The 18,286-nt window shown below is 35.6% G+C and overlaps 1 protein-coding gene across 1 annotated transcript in view; it reads left to right on the top strand.

Annotated features, from left to right (window-relative positions):
- The first annotated feature begins 9,776 nt into the window (after window positions 1–9,776).
- The window catches only part of LOC129235222 (uncharacterized), a 47,406-nt gene continuing 38,896 nt past the window's right edge, over window positions 9,777–18,286 (top strand). The window contains exon 1 of the mRNA XM_054868931.1: window positions 9,777–9,828. Within this exon, the coding sequence (XP_054724906.1) occupies window positions 9,805–9,828 (24 nt within the window). The 5' untranslated portion in view covers window positions 9,777–9,804. The remainder of the gene's footprint in view (window positions 9,829–18,286) is intronic.

Genomic DNA, 18,286 nt, shown 5'->3' with positions numbered 1-18,286 from the left:
GACAATGACCCGAAGCACTATAAAATGGCTCTTATAAAATGGAACTAGGATATGTTTGAGCTCCCTGACGGTGTATTTGTGCACTGCCTTCTTGACGACCCGGGCCAAAGGGCTGAAAACTAGTTTCGCCGTGACGTGACGTCACTCTAAGAGGCGAACCATTCTGTTCCCAGTAAGCAAAATATCTTGCCTCCGTATTGCATAAAGGTTGACATGCAAGAAAAATCATCTTGCATTAATGCTGCCTCAGTATTGTTATGTTACTCCATTTATGCTGTCAGCAGGCTGCCACAATATTGACTGACAAGATGTATGCAGCATAATATCAGGAAAATATCAAGGTAGGCTGCTTTTGTAATCTTACATACGTACTTTGATAGCACAGGATAATATCAAGATGTTGTCATGACAGCATGAAATCAAGGTCTAGGCATGATGATCTTGCTTTTGTAATCTTGCATATGTATTGCTATGACAGGAAAATGTCAGGATACATTGACATGACAGTATGAAATCAGTACGTTAGCAAGGTGTTTTATCTATTTATTTATTTTTATTATTTTCACTTCAAACTCGAGAATTAAATTTCATTCTTTAATTATTTCTGTTATTCTTCAAGACTGATTACTTTTCTAGCCTAAGAATATTTTCTTAAAGCTGACATCTGATCGGAAGTTTATATAAAGATATTATTAGTACTCGCAATTTAATTTAAAAAATGAAAATTTCTTCGTTTTGCGTAATACTTGACTTATTTTTTTAAATTCATGCTTCTAATCTTACTACTATTATACATGCGGAAGTTTTGTCTGTATGGATGTATGGATGTTTGTTACAAACATCCTACACACAAAATCTACAAAAACAATCCTACATTCACACAAAAACTACAGAATGGATTTTGTTGAAACTTTACATTGATATAGTTTATGCATCAGAATAACACATAGGGTAGTTTTCACCCCGTTATGGGGGACAAAACCCCCCTAGGGGGCGATAAAACCCAATTTTCGTATAAATTCTCTAATATGAGGATGAAAAAAAATACTTGCACACATGGGCGTCGCGGCCGGGGGGGGGGGGGGGGGGGTCCAAGGTGCCCGGACCCCCCCCCCCCCCCCAATATTTGAGCACCGGACCCCTTCAATATTTGAAAATTGGACCCCCTCGATAATTGTCAAGATGAAATTCATTATTTTGGGGAAATTATTTTTGCTTTGAAGACTTGGAACAGTTGCATAATTTATAATTTTCCATGTTTAATTCATATTAAATAAAACGAAATGAACATCGGAAAAAAAATGGACTAAAAAAAACAAAATAGGTGATATGTATAGTGAACGGAAAGTCGGAAAGTGAACTCCAATGCTCTGCGCACACGAGCTTCAGTGGAGGGATGCTAGAAAGGAGACACCTTCTCCCGTGTGCAATGTCAACCATTCATAGTCGTGTCGCCGGCCTCCCTAGCTTGAAAGTCATTCCAGAGTATTTGTTGCTATTTAGGGGAAACAACGGGACAACTTTGAGATACTGAAACTAGATGGACAACTACCCCCCCCCCTTTTTTTTTACGACTCTCGTGCTAATAAGTCAACAGAAGTCAGACGGGGATCTGAGTTTCTGCTCCTTTTTTTCCTATCTCGTTTCTCGGCGCTTCCAGGTTTCTGTTTCGAGTTTTGCAGTGTTTGTTTCTCCGATTCGATTCAATTTATAGCGACCCCGATGTTACCCAAACAAAATGAGACACCAGACCTCTTAGGCGATTTTTTGCAGCTGGACAACAACACCCTGGCCAAAGGATGCACAAAAATTTAGAAGACCACTTAGCTGGTCAAAGGTTAAGTTTGGGGTAGAAAGGGAAAGGAGACATGCAATTTCAAAAGCAAATCGTAGGCCAGCATAACGATGGATACTGTGATGTCACTTCCGATAGGCCAACGGAAAAATAAGCGCAAGATGACCAGAAAAAAAAAAAAAAAAGACAGAAATGAAAGGAGTTCCCTATTGGGAAACGTTCCGACAAAATAAAGATAATTTCATGTGGTTTTTTGGTCTCCTTAAGAGTAGGGGACCTGGAGGTCATTCCAAGCATTTTCTACTTCCGAGTTCGAAACGTTACGTCAGAGCCGATCCACGTGACGAGAAATCTCGCAAAGTGGAATTCTGAGATAAAAAAATTCTTATTACGATGTGGCGACGAGTCCAAGTTCCAGCCGCGATGGGGGAGGAAGAGTTTTTCGCCGGTTTTGGCGGCGCGGGGGGAGGGGAGGAGGCACGTGATTTCTTCCAACCAATGGTCTTTAGGCGCAGATACTTTTTGTTTTGCTCCATCCGTGCAAGATAAGGCGCGAATTTTGACGATTGGCACGCTAATGGCTCATACTTCAAAGAATACGTTTTACGTTGCAAAGAATCACATCGAAATAATTTTAGATTTTCTAGAAGCAAATCCAGAATTCATAAAAATAAATTCACAGATAATTTTATAAAAATAGTACACAAAGGAAAAATGAGCCGAGGGCTAAAGGTAAGTCATATTTTATGCATACGAGTATTTCAGTATTACAGTGTCTAAAACAAAAATTGAAGAGGGGAAAAAAGCCAATACATATATGAGAAAAAAAAATAACCGTACATTTTGTTGATTTATAATATAAAACCATCTATAATAGTAAGAACGTCTTGTATGAAATATATTTTTCCCGAAAAACTATAATCAAAATAATGATAATAATAATAACTTTAGAAAAAATCATGATATCAAAAAAAAAAAAAAAAAAAAAATCCTAACTGTCATAAATGCAGACGAAGAAATATTAATAGTCCGTAATCGGGGATTGTATATTATGTTGTTGTCGTGTCTCGTGTCGAATGCGAAAGGTTTAGCTGCATCCAAAAGTCTTGATGAAAAAATCTGGTAATTCAAATTGAATATAAAACACTAAAATGCAGGGGGGGGGGGCTAGGTTATGGCGCTGACTGCGCTATTGAAATTTTTAGGGGATGGTGGTGGTGTTTTGAGGGGTATTTGTTTATTGGGGGGGGCTCTTGCTTTTGTAGGGGGGAGTCTTTGCGATATTTGGGGGGAGGGGCACCCCTGCAACATGTAAAAGGTTTGTTGGGCTAATTGAGCTTTTGGGATGAGAGCAGTCATAACAGAGTATACAATCTTCCATATTAGGATTGGTAATGTAAAAACCAACCTTTCCCCCCCGCTCAGTTGTAACTTGTAATTATAGCAACAATCTCAGTATCAAAGGCATATTCCAGTTTTGTTCTCTTTTTCTTTAAAATTATAATTTAATAAGCATATGCTTAAATAAAAAGTTTTATTTCTTCATTATTCCTTATTTATTTATCCATTTTTTCTAGGTATTGTTTTCCAAGACCCAATCTTAAGATATCTTCAAAACAGTACTTTTTTAGATTTCCTTTTCAAAACAAGCAACTTGTAACTATGATTACATAATTTCATCTTTATCTTCAAGATTAAAAAGTCAAAACAGCAATCTTGGTTATAAGAGCAGTTTAAAATGAATAAATACTCTGCTTCTGTAAATGTATATTGAAAAATATTCGTAAAGGGAGTAATATTTTTTAATCATCGTTTCACTTCAGCTGATAAAGAACTTTAAACGTTCAACCCAAAGGAAATATTCTAAATTGAAGAAGAAATGAAAAAAGGAGCAATGGGGGCGAAATGGAAAATCAAATTTTGGAAACAATTTCCCAGAAATTACCAGGCTTTGTACTTTTTTGTAATTAGTTAATCAATATCAAATTTCAATAAAGAAAAAAAAAATTCTTACAAATTAAATTCAATTGAAATTGAATAATGACAAGTAGGTAACAAATAAAGAATTTAGGGGAAAAAAGGGGGAGGAGGATTTTACAGCAAAAGAAGACAGAAAAAAATTACATTCGTCAGTGGTGTACCTAGCATGGGTGACAGACGGGGCGGTAATTTGTGATGTCACCGCCCCCCCCCCCCTTAAACGCAAAAAAAAAGGGGGATTGTATATTCTGTGTAAACTTCAAATTCATACAATTTTCAGAAACAAATAGTACTTTTGTGAAACAACTAAATTTTAAGTGGGATAATGTACAAAAGACAAATAAAAATTATGAACGCTTTTTATATAATTTGCCCTAGACGCATTTGTGCAGGCCGTCAAGCGGTCAAAACCAATAAAGGGGAGTAGAAAATTCATCGCTCCTTAATTTTTTCAAATGCATTATTTCTTGAAAATGGAAGTCCCCGATCCCCCCCCCCCCCCGCCCAACGTATTTCCTAAGTGATGGATTTGGTTAAAAGAAAATGAAATCAAGGGAAATAAACAACCTTAGCCGAGAATGCATTTTTATTCATAAACTGACATCTTTTGTATTGAAAAAGGAGCTCTTAATGTCTCCAAAACACGTGTCTGCAATTTAATTCGGATATTTGTGTATTATAATGTTGTGAAAGTGGGTTTAAGTCTTTTAAGCATTGAAAATTTGTTGTAAAGCGAAAAATGTTGCATATATACCTATTTTATGTTTGCAGTTATAACTCTCCCCCCCTCTCTACCCCCCTGCACCATTTTTGGGGTTGGCCCCATCCTAATTCGTTTTCTTCGTACCAATACCATACCTTTTAGAAAAACCAACTGCCGTAGTTTTATTACGAAAATTTCGCCGAAAACCACTTTGCCCCCCCTCCCCACCCCTTCTTCCCTGCAAAATGTTTTTGCAAAACTCCCGTTTTAGTGTCACAAAAATTGAACGGAAAACCACTTGCCCCTCAGTGCAATTATATGACCCTCCCGCCCCTTTTCCCTGCACCATTTTCAGGGTTGGCAATATCCTAATTCGTTTTCCTCGTGCCAATACCTTTCAGAAAAACCAACTCCCGTAATTTTATCAAAAAAATTCCACTAAAAACCATTTGCACCCCCCCCCCCTCTGCACCATGTTCGGTGTTCGCAACATTCAAATTAGTTTTTCTGAAATGTATTGGCAAGCGGAAAACTAACTCCCGTTTTTGCGGCACGAAAATGGAACGGAAAACCACTCCCCCTGTACAGTTACGACCCCCCTTGCCCCCTGCACCATTTTCGGCGCCGGCAAAATCCTAATTCATTATTTGTTATCCTCCTGCCAATAAATACCTGTCAGAAAACTTACTCCCGCAATTGTATCACAAATTGAATAGAAAACCACTTGCCCCCCCCCCCGGGGGCAGTTTTAACCCCCCCCTCCCCCTTCCTGAACCATTTCCAAAATTGGCATCATCCAAATTCGTTTTCCTCGATCCAATACCTTTCAGAAAAATTCGCATAATCTCACCTACTTCGCGGCATTCGAGATTTCGCTCGCAAGTAAAAGCGCGAAAAGTCACTTTTTCCCCTTCTTTTGGAGCTTAGAATACGAACTTGCGAGATTTATACTGCGAGACTGCGATTTTCCTTAAAGCGCCATCTAGTGAGACGATCAGAACTAATCTCGCAAGATGAATTTCGAGCTTGGAATAAGCACCCTGAAGAGCGCTCCTATTTTGGTAAAAATACTTTTTTTACATATTTGATTACGGCTGTAGAGAGGTGGCTTGAAACGGGAAAATGTAGCAAACCTTCTACATCAAATGAACTTGAGCAATTTTTAACTACTGAATCATCATCAACATCCACGGAACCGTCTTCAAAAAGTCAAAAGACCGTGATAGGTAAGTACCATTCTGTTTAGTGTAATACATGCAGGGGCTCCCCGATTTTATACTATTCAGATGGGGTTACTTTTCGATTTTCCGAATGAAATTCTTAATTACCCACAACACTACATCTAATAAGAATATCTTTTTAATGCAATATTTCACAAAAAACTACTCGAAATCAGTGGCGGCTCGTGCCTTAATTTAGTGGGTGGGACCGCTCATTCTTCAAAAAGTGTAACTTTTCTGTCACATGACTTTTACAGTAAAAACGTTAGAGAACAATTCATTTAACAATGATTTTTAATTTCATCAAAAATATATCTAAAAAATATATCTATTTAAATCTGCCAAAAATTTTTTAATGATATTTTTCATTTTAGAAAATGTTTGGTTCACAACATGTGAATTCTCACCTCCATGGCATGTCACACACCTTGTGTGACTGTTTTTGTAGCTTAATAACTTGTTTCATTATATACTTGTATATACTTTTTATTTATTGTTCCTTTCACAAATGTCTCAAATACTAATTGTTTAAGTATATTTAATTTTTTAATATTGTTTTTTAGTTCGTTTTAGTAGGACAAGGGGTCATGTCACACAATAAATTCTCACATCCCTACGTCGCGTGTGTTTTTTCCAATTTTGCATTGAAGTCAAAGATATGCCTATTATATAGAATAAGTGTTTCCTTTTAATTGTTTTTTTTTAATAATATGTGAAGAAAAATGGTGCCTATAAGTATTCCAATTACATTAAATTAAATAAATGGGTTAAAAAATGGTAAGTTGTTCGCTCAAGATTTTTCAGAACATTAACTTAATAATATTGATTTAAGAAGGGAATTTTAATCCCATTTTTTGATGATTGATAATGCTATTATACTCCACTATACAATCATTTCATATGTTCATTGGCCAGAGTACAGATCATCTAAATTTTGCAATTATATATAATTTTTTTTACACCACATAAACCATTTCTATTTATCATATACCACCCCTAAAAAATTATAACACACACCCAATTTTTAAGACTATAAATCCTTAAACTTTCGGGAGGGGAGGGGGCGAAGCCCCTGTATTTAAGGCACGTGTGATATAAAGAAAGAAGCCCTCAATTTCTTATATCTCTCAACTTTTTTGACTTCGCAACGACTCTGAGAGTCGGACCATGCCGCGAGCAGAAACTTCGACTTGCGATAAAACCATTTACCGCTGATCCAAACGAGAGTTTTAACCCCCTTGACAAAATAAAGAGTGTCCAAAACTGCATTTTAAGGTTCTTAATTTTGGAAATTTTTTGAACCAGAGTCCCCGATCCTTGCTATCCTCCCTAATATCACTAAAGGTAACTTAAAATTGCATATTTAGAATTTTGATTTCGCAAATTTACGTGAGGACACTACCCGTCCCTTATGCCGTCATAACTTGATCACACATGATCTACATACATAAATGGCTACTTCTGTATGTATGTCCGAAGTAAACTTCAAAACTTCTGGACCGATTTTAACTATTTTTTTCACCATAGACCACCTACATTATCAGAAAACAACATAGGCTATAGTTTATTTTTACAAAGCTTAGTTTAAAAAAGTTATAATGGAAAACAATAAATTTCATGTACATTTCCCATTAAATAAATTATTTTCAAATAAAAAAAGAACCGACTTCAAAAAACAAAAAGAAACTGAAAAGTAAAAAATAATGGATCATACTTACATACGATTTTTTACCCAAACGTATAAATCAAATTTATTTTACAATTCCTGTACAAAAACCAACTAAACTGAACACCCAATTATAAATTAAACACTGATTTTTATTACCGTACGATGAATTATTTTCATACCTAACTAATTATTTACTATCTCTTACTAATTATGTACTATCTCTACGTTTGGGTAAAAAATCGTATGTAAGTATGATCCATTATTTTTTACTTTTCAGTTCCTTTTTGTTTTTTGAAGTCGGTTCTTTTTTTATCTGAGAATAATTTATTTTTTACTTTTAGTGGTGTAAATATAAAATAAGTACGTAGGGTAGAGTATGTGGTTCACTCTTTACGTACATCTTGAGTGAGAAAGCACAGGAGTCTGAAAACAGCTAAGATGAACAAAATAGAGAAAGAAAAAGAGCTCAGCGTCTCGAAGACTTCCGAAGACTGTGAAGAAATGCTTTTTCAAATGCGCAATTAGTATTTACAAAGAAAATTTCCTTCATCATCAGTTTGACTTTATTAAAGTATGCTTTCCGAAAACAATTCACGCGTCACTAAAAAACAACCTAAATCGCATTGACTTTGCCCTCAGAATTTGAAGAGTTTTCTTGATTTTTCAAGGATTCCAGCTTCAGATACTGATTTGATGACCATGGGATCATCTGGGAAGTATATACCTTTTCAAACGAGAAAAAAAAAAGAAAAAAAAAGAAAGAATTTTCCAAATTGGTCTATGCGTGTTTGAGTTTACAGGAGACATACATAAAAAGATTCTGACGAATTGAGAACGTCCTTTTTGAAGTCGGTTAAAAAAAGAAAAATTCTTAATGCGCATAACAATTTATACGATTGGCACTAAAAACTAATCTTTGTTCCTCTACAGGATTTATTTGTGCGTTAATCTAATTAGAGCCATTTAAATATCAATGATTTTCCTAACTATTTTATATTTCACAATAACTTGACAATGTGGTATCAGTCTTCCGAAACTTGAAAATGTGGCATCATCCTTCATCAAACAGTTGTCCTTGTTAAATGCATCACAATTTGGCGAAATGTCCAACTGAAAAACCCTCTGAATCGGTCTTATCAACTGTCCTTTACTTGTTTGTAGGTGCACTACTCTTGATATACCATCAAGGCCGTAGCCAGGTTTTTGTTTCGGGGGGGCGGGGGGGGGGGGGGGGGGTTAAATTTTCGATAAAAACCCGAAAACGTCACGTGTTTCTATGATTTTTGAAGCATCATTGCGAATTGGTAGACATATGGTAATGGGAAAAGGGGGGGGGGGGGGGCAAGGCCGAAGCCAGGATTGCTTTTTTGGGAGGGCGGAGGGGATCCAAATTAAAAAAAATGTTTATCTATGAAAAGGCATAATTAAAAACAACTTGTTACAAAGCTTTTTGAAGAAATCGGAGCATGGCGGACAGACCAGATCTATATATTTTGGTTCCTCCTGCAACAAAATCTTGAGGGCCCCTCCCCACCTCCAACCTTAATTACTATTAAAAAAAAAAAAAAAAAAAAAAAAAACAGGTTCGAGGCATTGAGAAGGGTTTGAGGGTACAAAGAAAATACAAATATAAAACAAAACAAGTTAAAATAAAAAGAAAAGCATTGGGCCGGCGGGCCAGTTCGCCTTTGAAATGGGCGCTCCTGGCCCTCAGAGCTCATGAAAAGTGATTCGGAATTGCGCCATTTACGACACCACAAATCTTCTGGACCAACAAACCTTGTTCATTATTAAATTTTGGATAAATGTTATCATAGTAATGAATTTAAATTATGTGAGAAAACATTTGATTACATTTTCATAAAGTAACTTCAACAGTTAATTCAGTAAAATTACGGTTCAAAGGAGAAATAATACCGCCTGCCCCCTTCCTTGTATCTTCCTAAGCATTTTTCATTCCCCCCCTCTCCCATTGCCATATGTCCACCAATGCGCAACATGCTTCAAAAATCATAGCAACAGTTAGCTTTATTGTGTCTTTTTATCGATAACTTTACTTATTATGCCCCTCCCCCTCGAATCGAAACAAAACCCTGGCTACGGGCTTGATTACATTTTCTTCTAAAAAGGGCTTTAAAAATCATTCGTTTTCTCATTCATGCAAAAAGCAAACAAATGTTAAAAAATAGACTCGACGTAAGAAAAAGTCCTTAGGTTGTCAAAATCAAACAAATTTACTGAACTTCCTCGCCATTTGTTTCTTATATAGTTATTTCATGCCGAAAACAGAGTCGAAGATTACTGCATTACGTCACGGCTTTGCAGACGATTGGAAAGCTTTTGATTTAGACTAGTGTCAGCGCCATTTAGATGAAACGTTTTCGAAATTCATTCCAGTGCTCGCTTAGCTGCTTTAAATATACAAATAATTTATATAATGAGCTACCCAGCTGGAATAGAGGTAAGTCAATTTCCTGTTCGTTTCTGTAAGTAATCCTGGAAATGTTAAATTTCAATAGCAAATGCGACTAAAATTTAAGTTGTTCTTATTTAACGGTAAACATATGTATGTCTTTCGTTTTTGTTGAGAATGCTGTGGCTTTTATTTAAAAACGTTTAAGACCTGGTCCGGCAAGATATTTGTGCCATGTGGGGGGGGGGGGGACAGGCTCGTCATTTGGGCGATGAAGGGGGAGGGAGGGGTCAGTTGATCCGTCTGGAATTTAAAAACATTGCAAACTTATGTAATTTTATGTTTTTATTCTATAAAATGCGTTGAGTATATACCCTTTGCCCTCCCCCTGGGAAAACTTTGAAATGACGGACCTGGGTACCCGCCCTGGATTTTAGAAAAATAATGATATTAGGCAATTTCGTTCGTATTTTATTGTTCTTTCCCTTTTAAAATGCATTGAACACAAACTCTTTGCCCCCTCCCCCGCTGGAAAATTTTAAACATTCAAAAATGTGTGGTTGACTAACTTTTCGTGCATATTTGTTCGATGACGTACCGTTTTTACGATCCAAAAATTTTGGGCTGACAGCAAGTTCTAAAACTGAAAAATTATTCAAAAAAAAAAAAAAAAAAAAAAATTAATTTGAATTTTGGCATCTTGAATTCAAATTATGTTTTTCGCAATCACGAGTGTGTGTATGTAGGCGTGTGTGTTTGTGTGTGGGGGTATGTGTTTGTTTGTGTGTAGGGGTTATGTGTCTGTGTGTGTAGGCATGTGTGTAGGCATGTTTTGTGTCTGTATGCTGGCATAAGTGTGTGGGTAATTGTGTGTAGCATCGTGAGGAGCCCGTCGACGGAGATGGTGGGGAGGGTGGCGGAGGAAGAAAACAAAAGACGCCAAAAACAGTCAAAGGAGAACAATAAGCAATCGTGATTACTCAAAAATATAAATAAATAAATAAATAAATATTAATTTGAATTTTGACCTCTTGAATTCAAATTATGTTTTTCGCAATCACGAGTGTGTGTGTGTGTATGTGGGCGTGTGTGTTTATGAGTGTGTGTGGGGGGTAGATGTGTTTCTGTGTAGGGGATATGTGTATGGTGTGTTTGTGTGCAGGTATGAGTGTGGGGGTAGTTGGTTATATTACTTTGTGTGTGTGGGGGGGATGTGTATGGTGTGTGTAGACATATGTGTCTGTGTGCAGGCATGAGTGTGTGGGTAATTGTGTGTGTAGGTGTCTGTATGTATGCGTGTGTGTGTATGTGTTTGTGTATATGTGTGTAAGCGTATGTATGTGTGATGTGTATACGTGCGTGTATGTATGCGCAGGGGCCGACTGGCTGAGTTTGGCCCAGTCGACAAAAGAATATTTTGACCCGCCTCTGTAAATGAAAAAAGGTTAAATTAAACAGTGCCGGATCTCATTCTTCCGAGGTCGAGCAAAGACATTAAACTACCGGTAGTCGCTAGTTTCTACTTTCCTTTAAGTTTTTAAATCTAGTTTTTAATTTCTAAGAAAAGAAAATTGTGAAACGTAAAATGAAGTTAAATTTGATGCAATTTTTATGTGCCTTGAAAGAAGGATACTAATGGTTACAAGTGTTAAAAGAGATCTTTAGGCTTTTATACTGACAACATAGGAAGGACCTGAGAAACAGGAGGAATCAAGAGAATCCCCCGGAAATTTCTCGAAATTGGTTGATCTATATAGGTTTAAAGAGAAAAGAATCGAAAGAAGGGGTTCTATAGTACCCTTTCAACCGATATTTGCAAAATAGATGTCAAAAATTGCAATTTTACAATTTTCGGTAACTTTAGAGGAGCGGAAACAAAAGGGTTCCCCCACGTTTTTTGATTTTTTTTTCTTTTTCAAAATTGAAGTCCATTTTAGTCTACCTTTGATACAATAGAATGTCGGGGCCGGGGGTCGCTTCCCAGAAATTCTTTGAAATATGAAGTTTTAAAAATACAGTTTTAGGCTTCCCTTCGTAAAATTAATGGAACAGGGAAGCATTGGGACTCTCAACGAAAACGTTTCGACGTTGAATTATTAAAGAACGCAAAACTACCTTTAGTCACGTTTAGTGATGTGGATCGGGTAAATACCCAGTGGGTAGGTAAATATTTTTTGGGTATTTTCCTGGGTATTTACCCAAGGCCTCGGTAAATACCCAAAAACTGGGTATTTTACAAAAAATGCAAAAAGTGAATGGGAATTTGTTTTTTAAATCTAAATATGAAATAATTGGTAAAACTGATACATACATATTTATTACACAGTTTATAATATTTTTTAGTGAAAGACTTGATGAAATTATGAAAGAAACATATCGTGAACCAAAGAATCTTTCTTTTCAATGTCATAATTGGAGAAGTATAAGCAATTCAATAATGAACTTCAGGATTTTAAAATCACAATCTAGGTTAGTCATATCCAAAATGAAAAATAAAAAAAAGGAAGCATAGCTATTTGGAAGAAAAATTTGAGAAGTTATTAAGACTATGATGTTATTTATTTTATTGCTGTTTAAGTGATAACAAGACAAATATAGAAACAATTTTCACATTAATAAGCAAAAAATAAAAATAAATAAAAATATTATTTTCTGTTGCCTTGCTTATTTGCATTTGCTCCTCGGTACTTCGGGATGAAAATTTATTCAAACGATTTTTAATGCACGCAATTAGTGATGTAGGGTGGGAAAGTTAATATTTTTTTGGGGTATTCGAAGGCTGGGTAAGACCCCTAGTAATTGCGCGTTTTGCAAAAAAAAAAAAAAAAAGGTGGTATCAAAAGGTGATAATTTTCTTTTTTAAACATAAACAGTAAAATGAAAGATTAAAACTATAAAAAATTATATGTTATAATTTTTTTAATTAAAGGCTTAATGAAATTTTATCAAAAAAAAAAAAAAAAAACTGTCAAAATTTAGAATGAACTATTTTAGGCTCAAATTTTCTTCATTTTAAAATACTATTTTGGAATTTTATTTTAAGACTTTTTCCATTAGTAACACAGGATTTTTGAGACAGTATAAAAATTCCTTCTTGCTGCAAGTGCAGCTATCTTTAATTTTTCTCTTTCCCATTATCAATTCTTTATCATTTTGAAACAGACCACAACAGTTTCTTTCCTTTAGAATTAATAAAAAAAAATTTTTAAACATATTCAAACACATTTTACTAAAAAGGATTAATTAAGTATTTTTTATGCTAACATTTATGTTGTACTGCATTTATTTTTATTATTAAATTGTTTTGTTCTTTAAATTAAAACATTGTAAAACAGCTGGAACGTCTCTATTTTTTTCTCCCACTCAACACATACTATGCTTGAAATACAATAAAAAATGAAAGTCAAAATATGAAAATGAAATAAGCGAACTAAGGACTAATACGTTATCATGGGATTGACCAACGCAAGGTCCATCGCAAGGTCCATTCTTCAGAACATCTTTGGTTTGTTCCTTTCTATTTTTGAATTTTAAATGTGTCTGTATATTATGTGTGTGTGTGTGTGCGTGCCTATTATATATATATATATATACACACACTGGTGTAAGAAATTAAGAGAATTTTCTGATTTGGTCAATTATTTACAGAACTACTGGACCAATTTTAATGAAAATTGGTATGCACATACATTTAAACAATACAAAACAAATAACCATCCAAAATTTAAAATACAAACGCATGATCATAAATAAAAATCGTTGAGTCGGATGGCATGAAACTGCGGTTGCAAAATTAAACAAATAATGGGTTACTACTAGGGTGTATGGTCCCCTCTTACAGACATATAGGCCTCGCAGTGTGACCCCATACTTGAAATAAAGCAGTTAAGGGATCCGGGGGAAATTATTTCCACTAGTTCAACAACGCCATTCTCAAGCTATGGATGGTCCCCGGAGGGGTGTCGCGAGTTGCTATTGTCCTCCCGAGAGCGTCCCTGACATGTTCTACAGGATTGAAGTCAAGAGATTTGCTTGGTCGATCCATCGAGCTAAATCCTCCCCTTCCAGAAATTCGTCGACCAAAAGAGCTGTCTGCTGCCTTGTGTTAACATCCATTAAAACTAACTCATGGCTAACAGCCATAGACATGGGAACCGGTTCGCTAGCGCTCACTTAACTAGATAGATCATCCTACGGAACTTCGCGGGGAAAAATGATTCCTTTTGAACCAGTCTCGGCCGCCATTTGATGGGCAAAGAAATCGGTGTTGGAAGTGTTGGTTCGTTTCTTAGGGTTTTCTTTCTTTCTTTTTTTTTTTTTGGCGGATAAAACTCAAACATACTTTTAGGCGTCGAAAAAATTAACTCTTAGAAAAAGAACTTATTATCTAATTATGTATAACACACAGGCAGCCAGGCGTCACACGAAACATTCTATTTGATTTGCATTTTTGAGAACATAAGACTTTCAGATCAATCAAAAATTAGTGTTGGGGCCCTGGTGATGTTTTGCGGGGCGGGGGTGGGGGAGACAGAGTTTACAGATCCGGGCCTAGCTACACACCTTCTCATGGCAGTACAGGTGAGCACCATGATGACAGCTTACTACCCTGTAAATTTATCCTGCTCGTCTAATTACGAAATAATGACCAAAAAAATGTATTTCAATCTTGTTGACTTTAAAATTTTTACATTTTATGTTTCGGACTTTGTATAGTTGATTTTTAAGATTTTTTTAAATCATTTTGATATAAGATTTTTTTTTAATCTTATTTTTTTTTTTTTGAAATTACCTAAAAATTACTTTCTACTTCACACATTGTGTGTACATATCTTTGTTTTGTGTCAGATCAATTTTTTAAGGGGAATTTTTATCAACAAATAAAGAGATTGTTTCCTTGTCTTTGCTTTTGCAAAAATATCAATGACATCTCTGCACTCTAGATTCTGAGGGAAAACATTATTTATTTTTTATTAGCATGATAAATTAAGGAGATTTTGGATCCCCCTGAAATCTAAGAGCAGGGGCCCCGCATGGGGGAGAACGTTGTAATAGAGAATTAATAGCAAATGTTTGTGTTTCACCAACAATTTCGTTGTAAGTTGTTCATATTTGTGATTTATGACAGTTTATTGTGTAACATTTGCTATTGATTCTGATCAGAAAGTGACTGTGGGATTTACAAACCTAATGCACCTTAGGTTATTTTTGTTCATTAAAAATATTTTGTAAATTTAACTGCTCTGATCAGAGGCGGATTTACGGTCTGTTAGAGGGGCGGCGGTTGAAAACCGTAAAAGTCATTTCTCCCCCCAAACCCGTCATGTAGGGAGGGGGGCAAGGAGTCAATTGCACCCCCCTTTATTCTGTCTTTTAAATACTAAACGCCCCCCTATCGCCGCTCACGAAATTATCGCTCCCTTGAAGTGTCAAATGTCCCCTTTGGGGGTTATCTCCCCCCACTGTTCTAAGTCATAGCAATGTATTATCATACCATTATAGTGAAGTCCATAGAAGAAAAAGGTTTAAAGACACTTAAAGAAACATAAAAATTATTACAGTTCAAAAAAAAGGGGGGGGGGGACGGGGCGAGCTTAGGTTCAAATCAAAAAGTGGGCAACTCTATCCATCCTCGACTACACTAACTGTGTAAACTTAATTTTTAGTAAATTTGTGGAATGTACGTGATTGAAATTATTAGCGATTGCTAGTAATTCCTTCAATTCAATATTATTGGTATTATAAAATGACGTTCACCGAGGGGGCGGTCCCCCCCCCCCCACACAGTAAATCCGCCACTGATTCAACTGATTGCTAGTAATAAATCATTGCTATCATAATTTCAAAACCAATGAAATATCAATTTTACATTTTATAATTTATTACCAACCAAGAATACACATAAGTTTGCCTACGAATTGAAAATTTCATACGGTAAATTTCACAGATATGTCCATGTTAATTTAAAAGCCCTTCGTTTAAAAAGATTCGAGAATTCATATACGATTCGAGATGCAGCCTAAAAAAATCCTCGTGGGGCCATTCATTAATTACGTAAGGGTCTCAAGGGGTAGGGGGTTGAAAAAAATCTCCACATATCCTTACTTGGGGGGGGGGGCAGACCGTTACATAATATTTTTCAAGTCGATATTCTGTATTAGAAATTGCGCGATCAAATGGTTTTGCAGGGATCATATTTTATTTAATTCGGGAAAGTAAAAACGTAGAAGGATGAGCTGTTTTTACTTGATTTTCAAAGAATGAATAGTGTAAAATATAATAAAAGAATCTCACTGTGTATGGCATGTCTTATTTTTAATTAGTATCGCATTGTATACAAAAAACATTTGTCGAAAAAAACATTCAGTCTAGAATCCTTTTAGTAAATATTTTTTTACACCAAAAGGTTTAAAAAAAATAATAATAACGATTCCAGCAATGTAAGATTTTTCATTTTATTATTTTGAAAATCGAAATGGAATTTGAAGTAAGATAACGGGGTGGGGGTGAAAAATCTTACTTACCCTTACATGGGGGGAGAGGGGTCGAAAGTTACCAAAATCATCCCTACATAATTAATAAATGGCCTCTAGCGATTCAAACTGACTTACCCGGAATCCACAAAACCATAAATTTGTTTTTCGTCGACGAGAAAGGTATATACTTTAATGTTTCACATAAAGATAAGTTAAAAATTAGTTACAAATTAGGAAGATGCAAAATCTATTTCTGTTCTGAAATTCCAAGTAAATCCAATCGCGAATTTCCAAGTGAAAATTATTTTGAGACTTTTTTCCCCAAAAAATAAGGTATTCCATTGAAAGTGGTACTTTAAAACTGAAAAATCCTCGCAAAAATTGCGGAAAACGAACCGATAGTAAGCTTATAGGATGTGCAATGGGATGTTCTTGCCCTCAAAATGGCGGACGATCGTTGGTTGAAAAGGAATCACTTTTCTACCACAGGATGATCCATCTAGTTAAGTGAGCGGGAGCGAACCGGTTCCCATGTCTATGCTAACAGCGCTCCTCAAGCAGAGCCGGCCTTAAGCCGATTAGAGCAAAAGATCCCAATGGGGCCCCGCGCCAGCAGGGTCCCGCTCTAAAAAAGTATTTTTTTCCTCACAAAAGAAAATAAAGGAAATATAAGGTTCAAATGAACTTAACTGATATTAATCATAATATGCTTAACTGATATTTAATCTGGCGGGTATGGAGCTACTTTCAGTGCAATTGAGGTAGTATAGGGGAATTTCCTGAGGCTTTTAGCATCCCTATTAAGTCCAAAACTACTAGTCTCAAATACATTTCCTGAAGAAAAAAATAAAACATATGGCCAGCTAAAAAATTTTAAATCCATATCTAAGGCGATACCTGCTGTATCCTATAACTTCCGATCAAGAGAAAGGAACTAGGTAGGAACCAAAACACAAATTTTTAATGATTATTAGCAGTCCGCAATAACATTAGGGTCAAGGACCCCTATCCCAGGATCTACTCGTATGACATGAGCAATCCGGAAATTTACATGAAACTCCGAAATTTCAGGAATTTCCAAAGCTATCTTTTTAGTTTCATTTATATATTTACTTTTGTTATTTTTTTACTTTCTTTATTAGTATTGATAAAAAAAATCTTAAAACTTAGCAGCAATGCCAATTTTTTTACTACACAATTAACACCAACGTAAGTGCAATTCTGAAAAATAAATAAATAAATGATAAACTTCAAATACTGCGTATTTAATACGCGGAAAACATCTCCATAACAATTCTAAAGAAAGCAAATTGCCATTCTTCTTCTAACGTTTATACATATAGAATGGAATTTGGTTTTTAAATCTTCAAGGTGTTTTTAAGATTCAAATTTCGAAATATTTCATGAGGAAGGTCTCTGAAACATTTTTACTATCTAATGACCCCTTTCTTTAGCATCAGCACAATAGCTTAAAATTTCCCTTTTAGAAAATACGACCACAAGAAAACACTCGAACCCTTCCTTCAAATGGATAGCATAAAATTCATTTCAGTATCGAAAAAAATTCCGGGAGGAAAACTCCTCCCGTTTCCCCTATCGTTACCAAACAGGGTATAAAACTGAGTTTTTTTGCGCCATAAAACCCTTTATTTTGAAAGTTTTCCGTAGGAGATCACTAAATTCCTTTCTTTTCCATTTTCATCAAACATCATCTAATGGGGACAAAAATTTCTGAGAGGATCCCCCAATTCCCTATCGTTACCAAAATTAATCTAAACTTATCTTAAATTTTAAAATAAAATTTGGTTGGCAGAGAACCTCCGCCTCTCCCCCTTTCCCTTCAGTTTACATAAAATTGTCCAAAGTGGCGATTTTAAACGTCAGCTTTGAAGACTCTTCCAGGGACTGTTGGTGTTTTATCTGACCTCTAACGTCCCTCTTCTCTCCCCCCCCCCCTCAAACCTCATCTCCGTACCAAAACTGCCTTTTTAAACTTCAATTTCAAAAAAATTCCAAGGAGAGCTCCCCCG

Source organism: Uloborus diversus, chromosome 1 (assembly GCF_026930045.1).
Source record: "Uloborus diversus isolate 005 chromosome 1, Udiv.v.3.1, whole genome shotgun sequence".
Taxonomy (NCBI): Eukaryota; Metazoa; Arthropoda; class Arachnida; order Araneae; family Uloboridae; genus Uloborus; species Uloborus diversus.
Note: the sequence above shows the minus strand (reverse complement) of the source record. Positions and strands in the feature narration are given on the sequence as shown.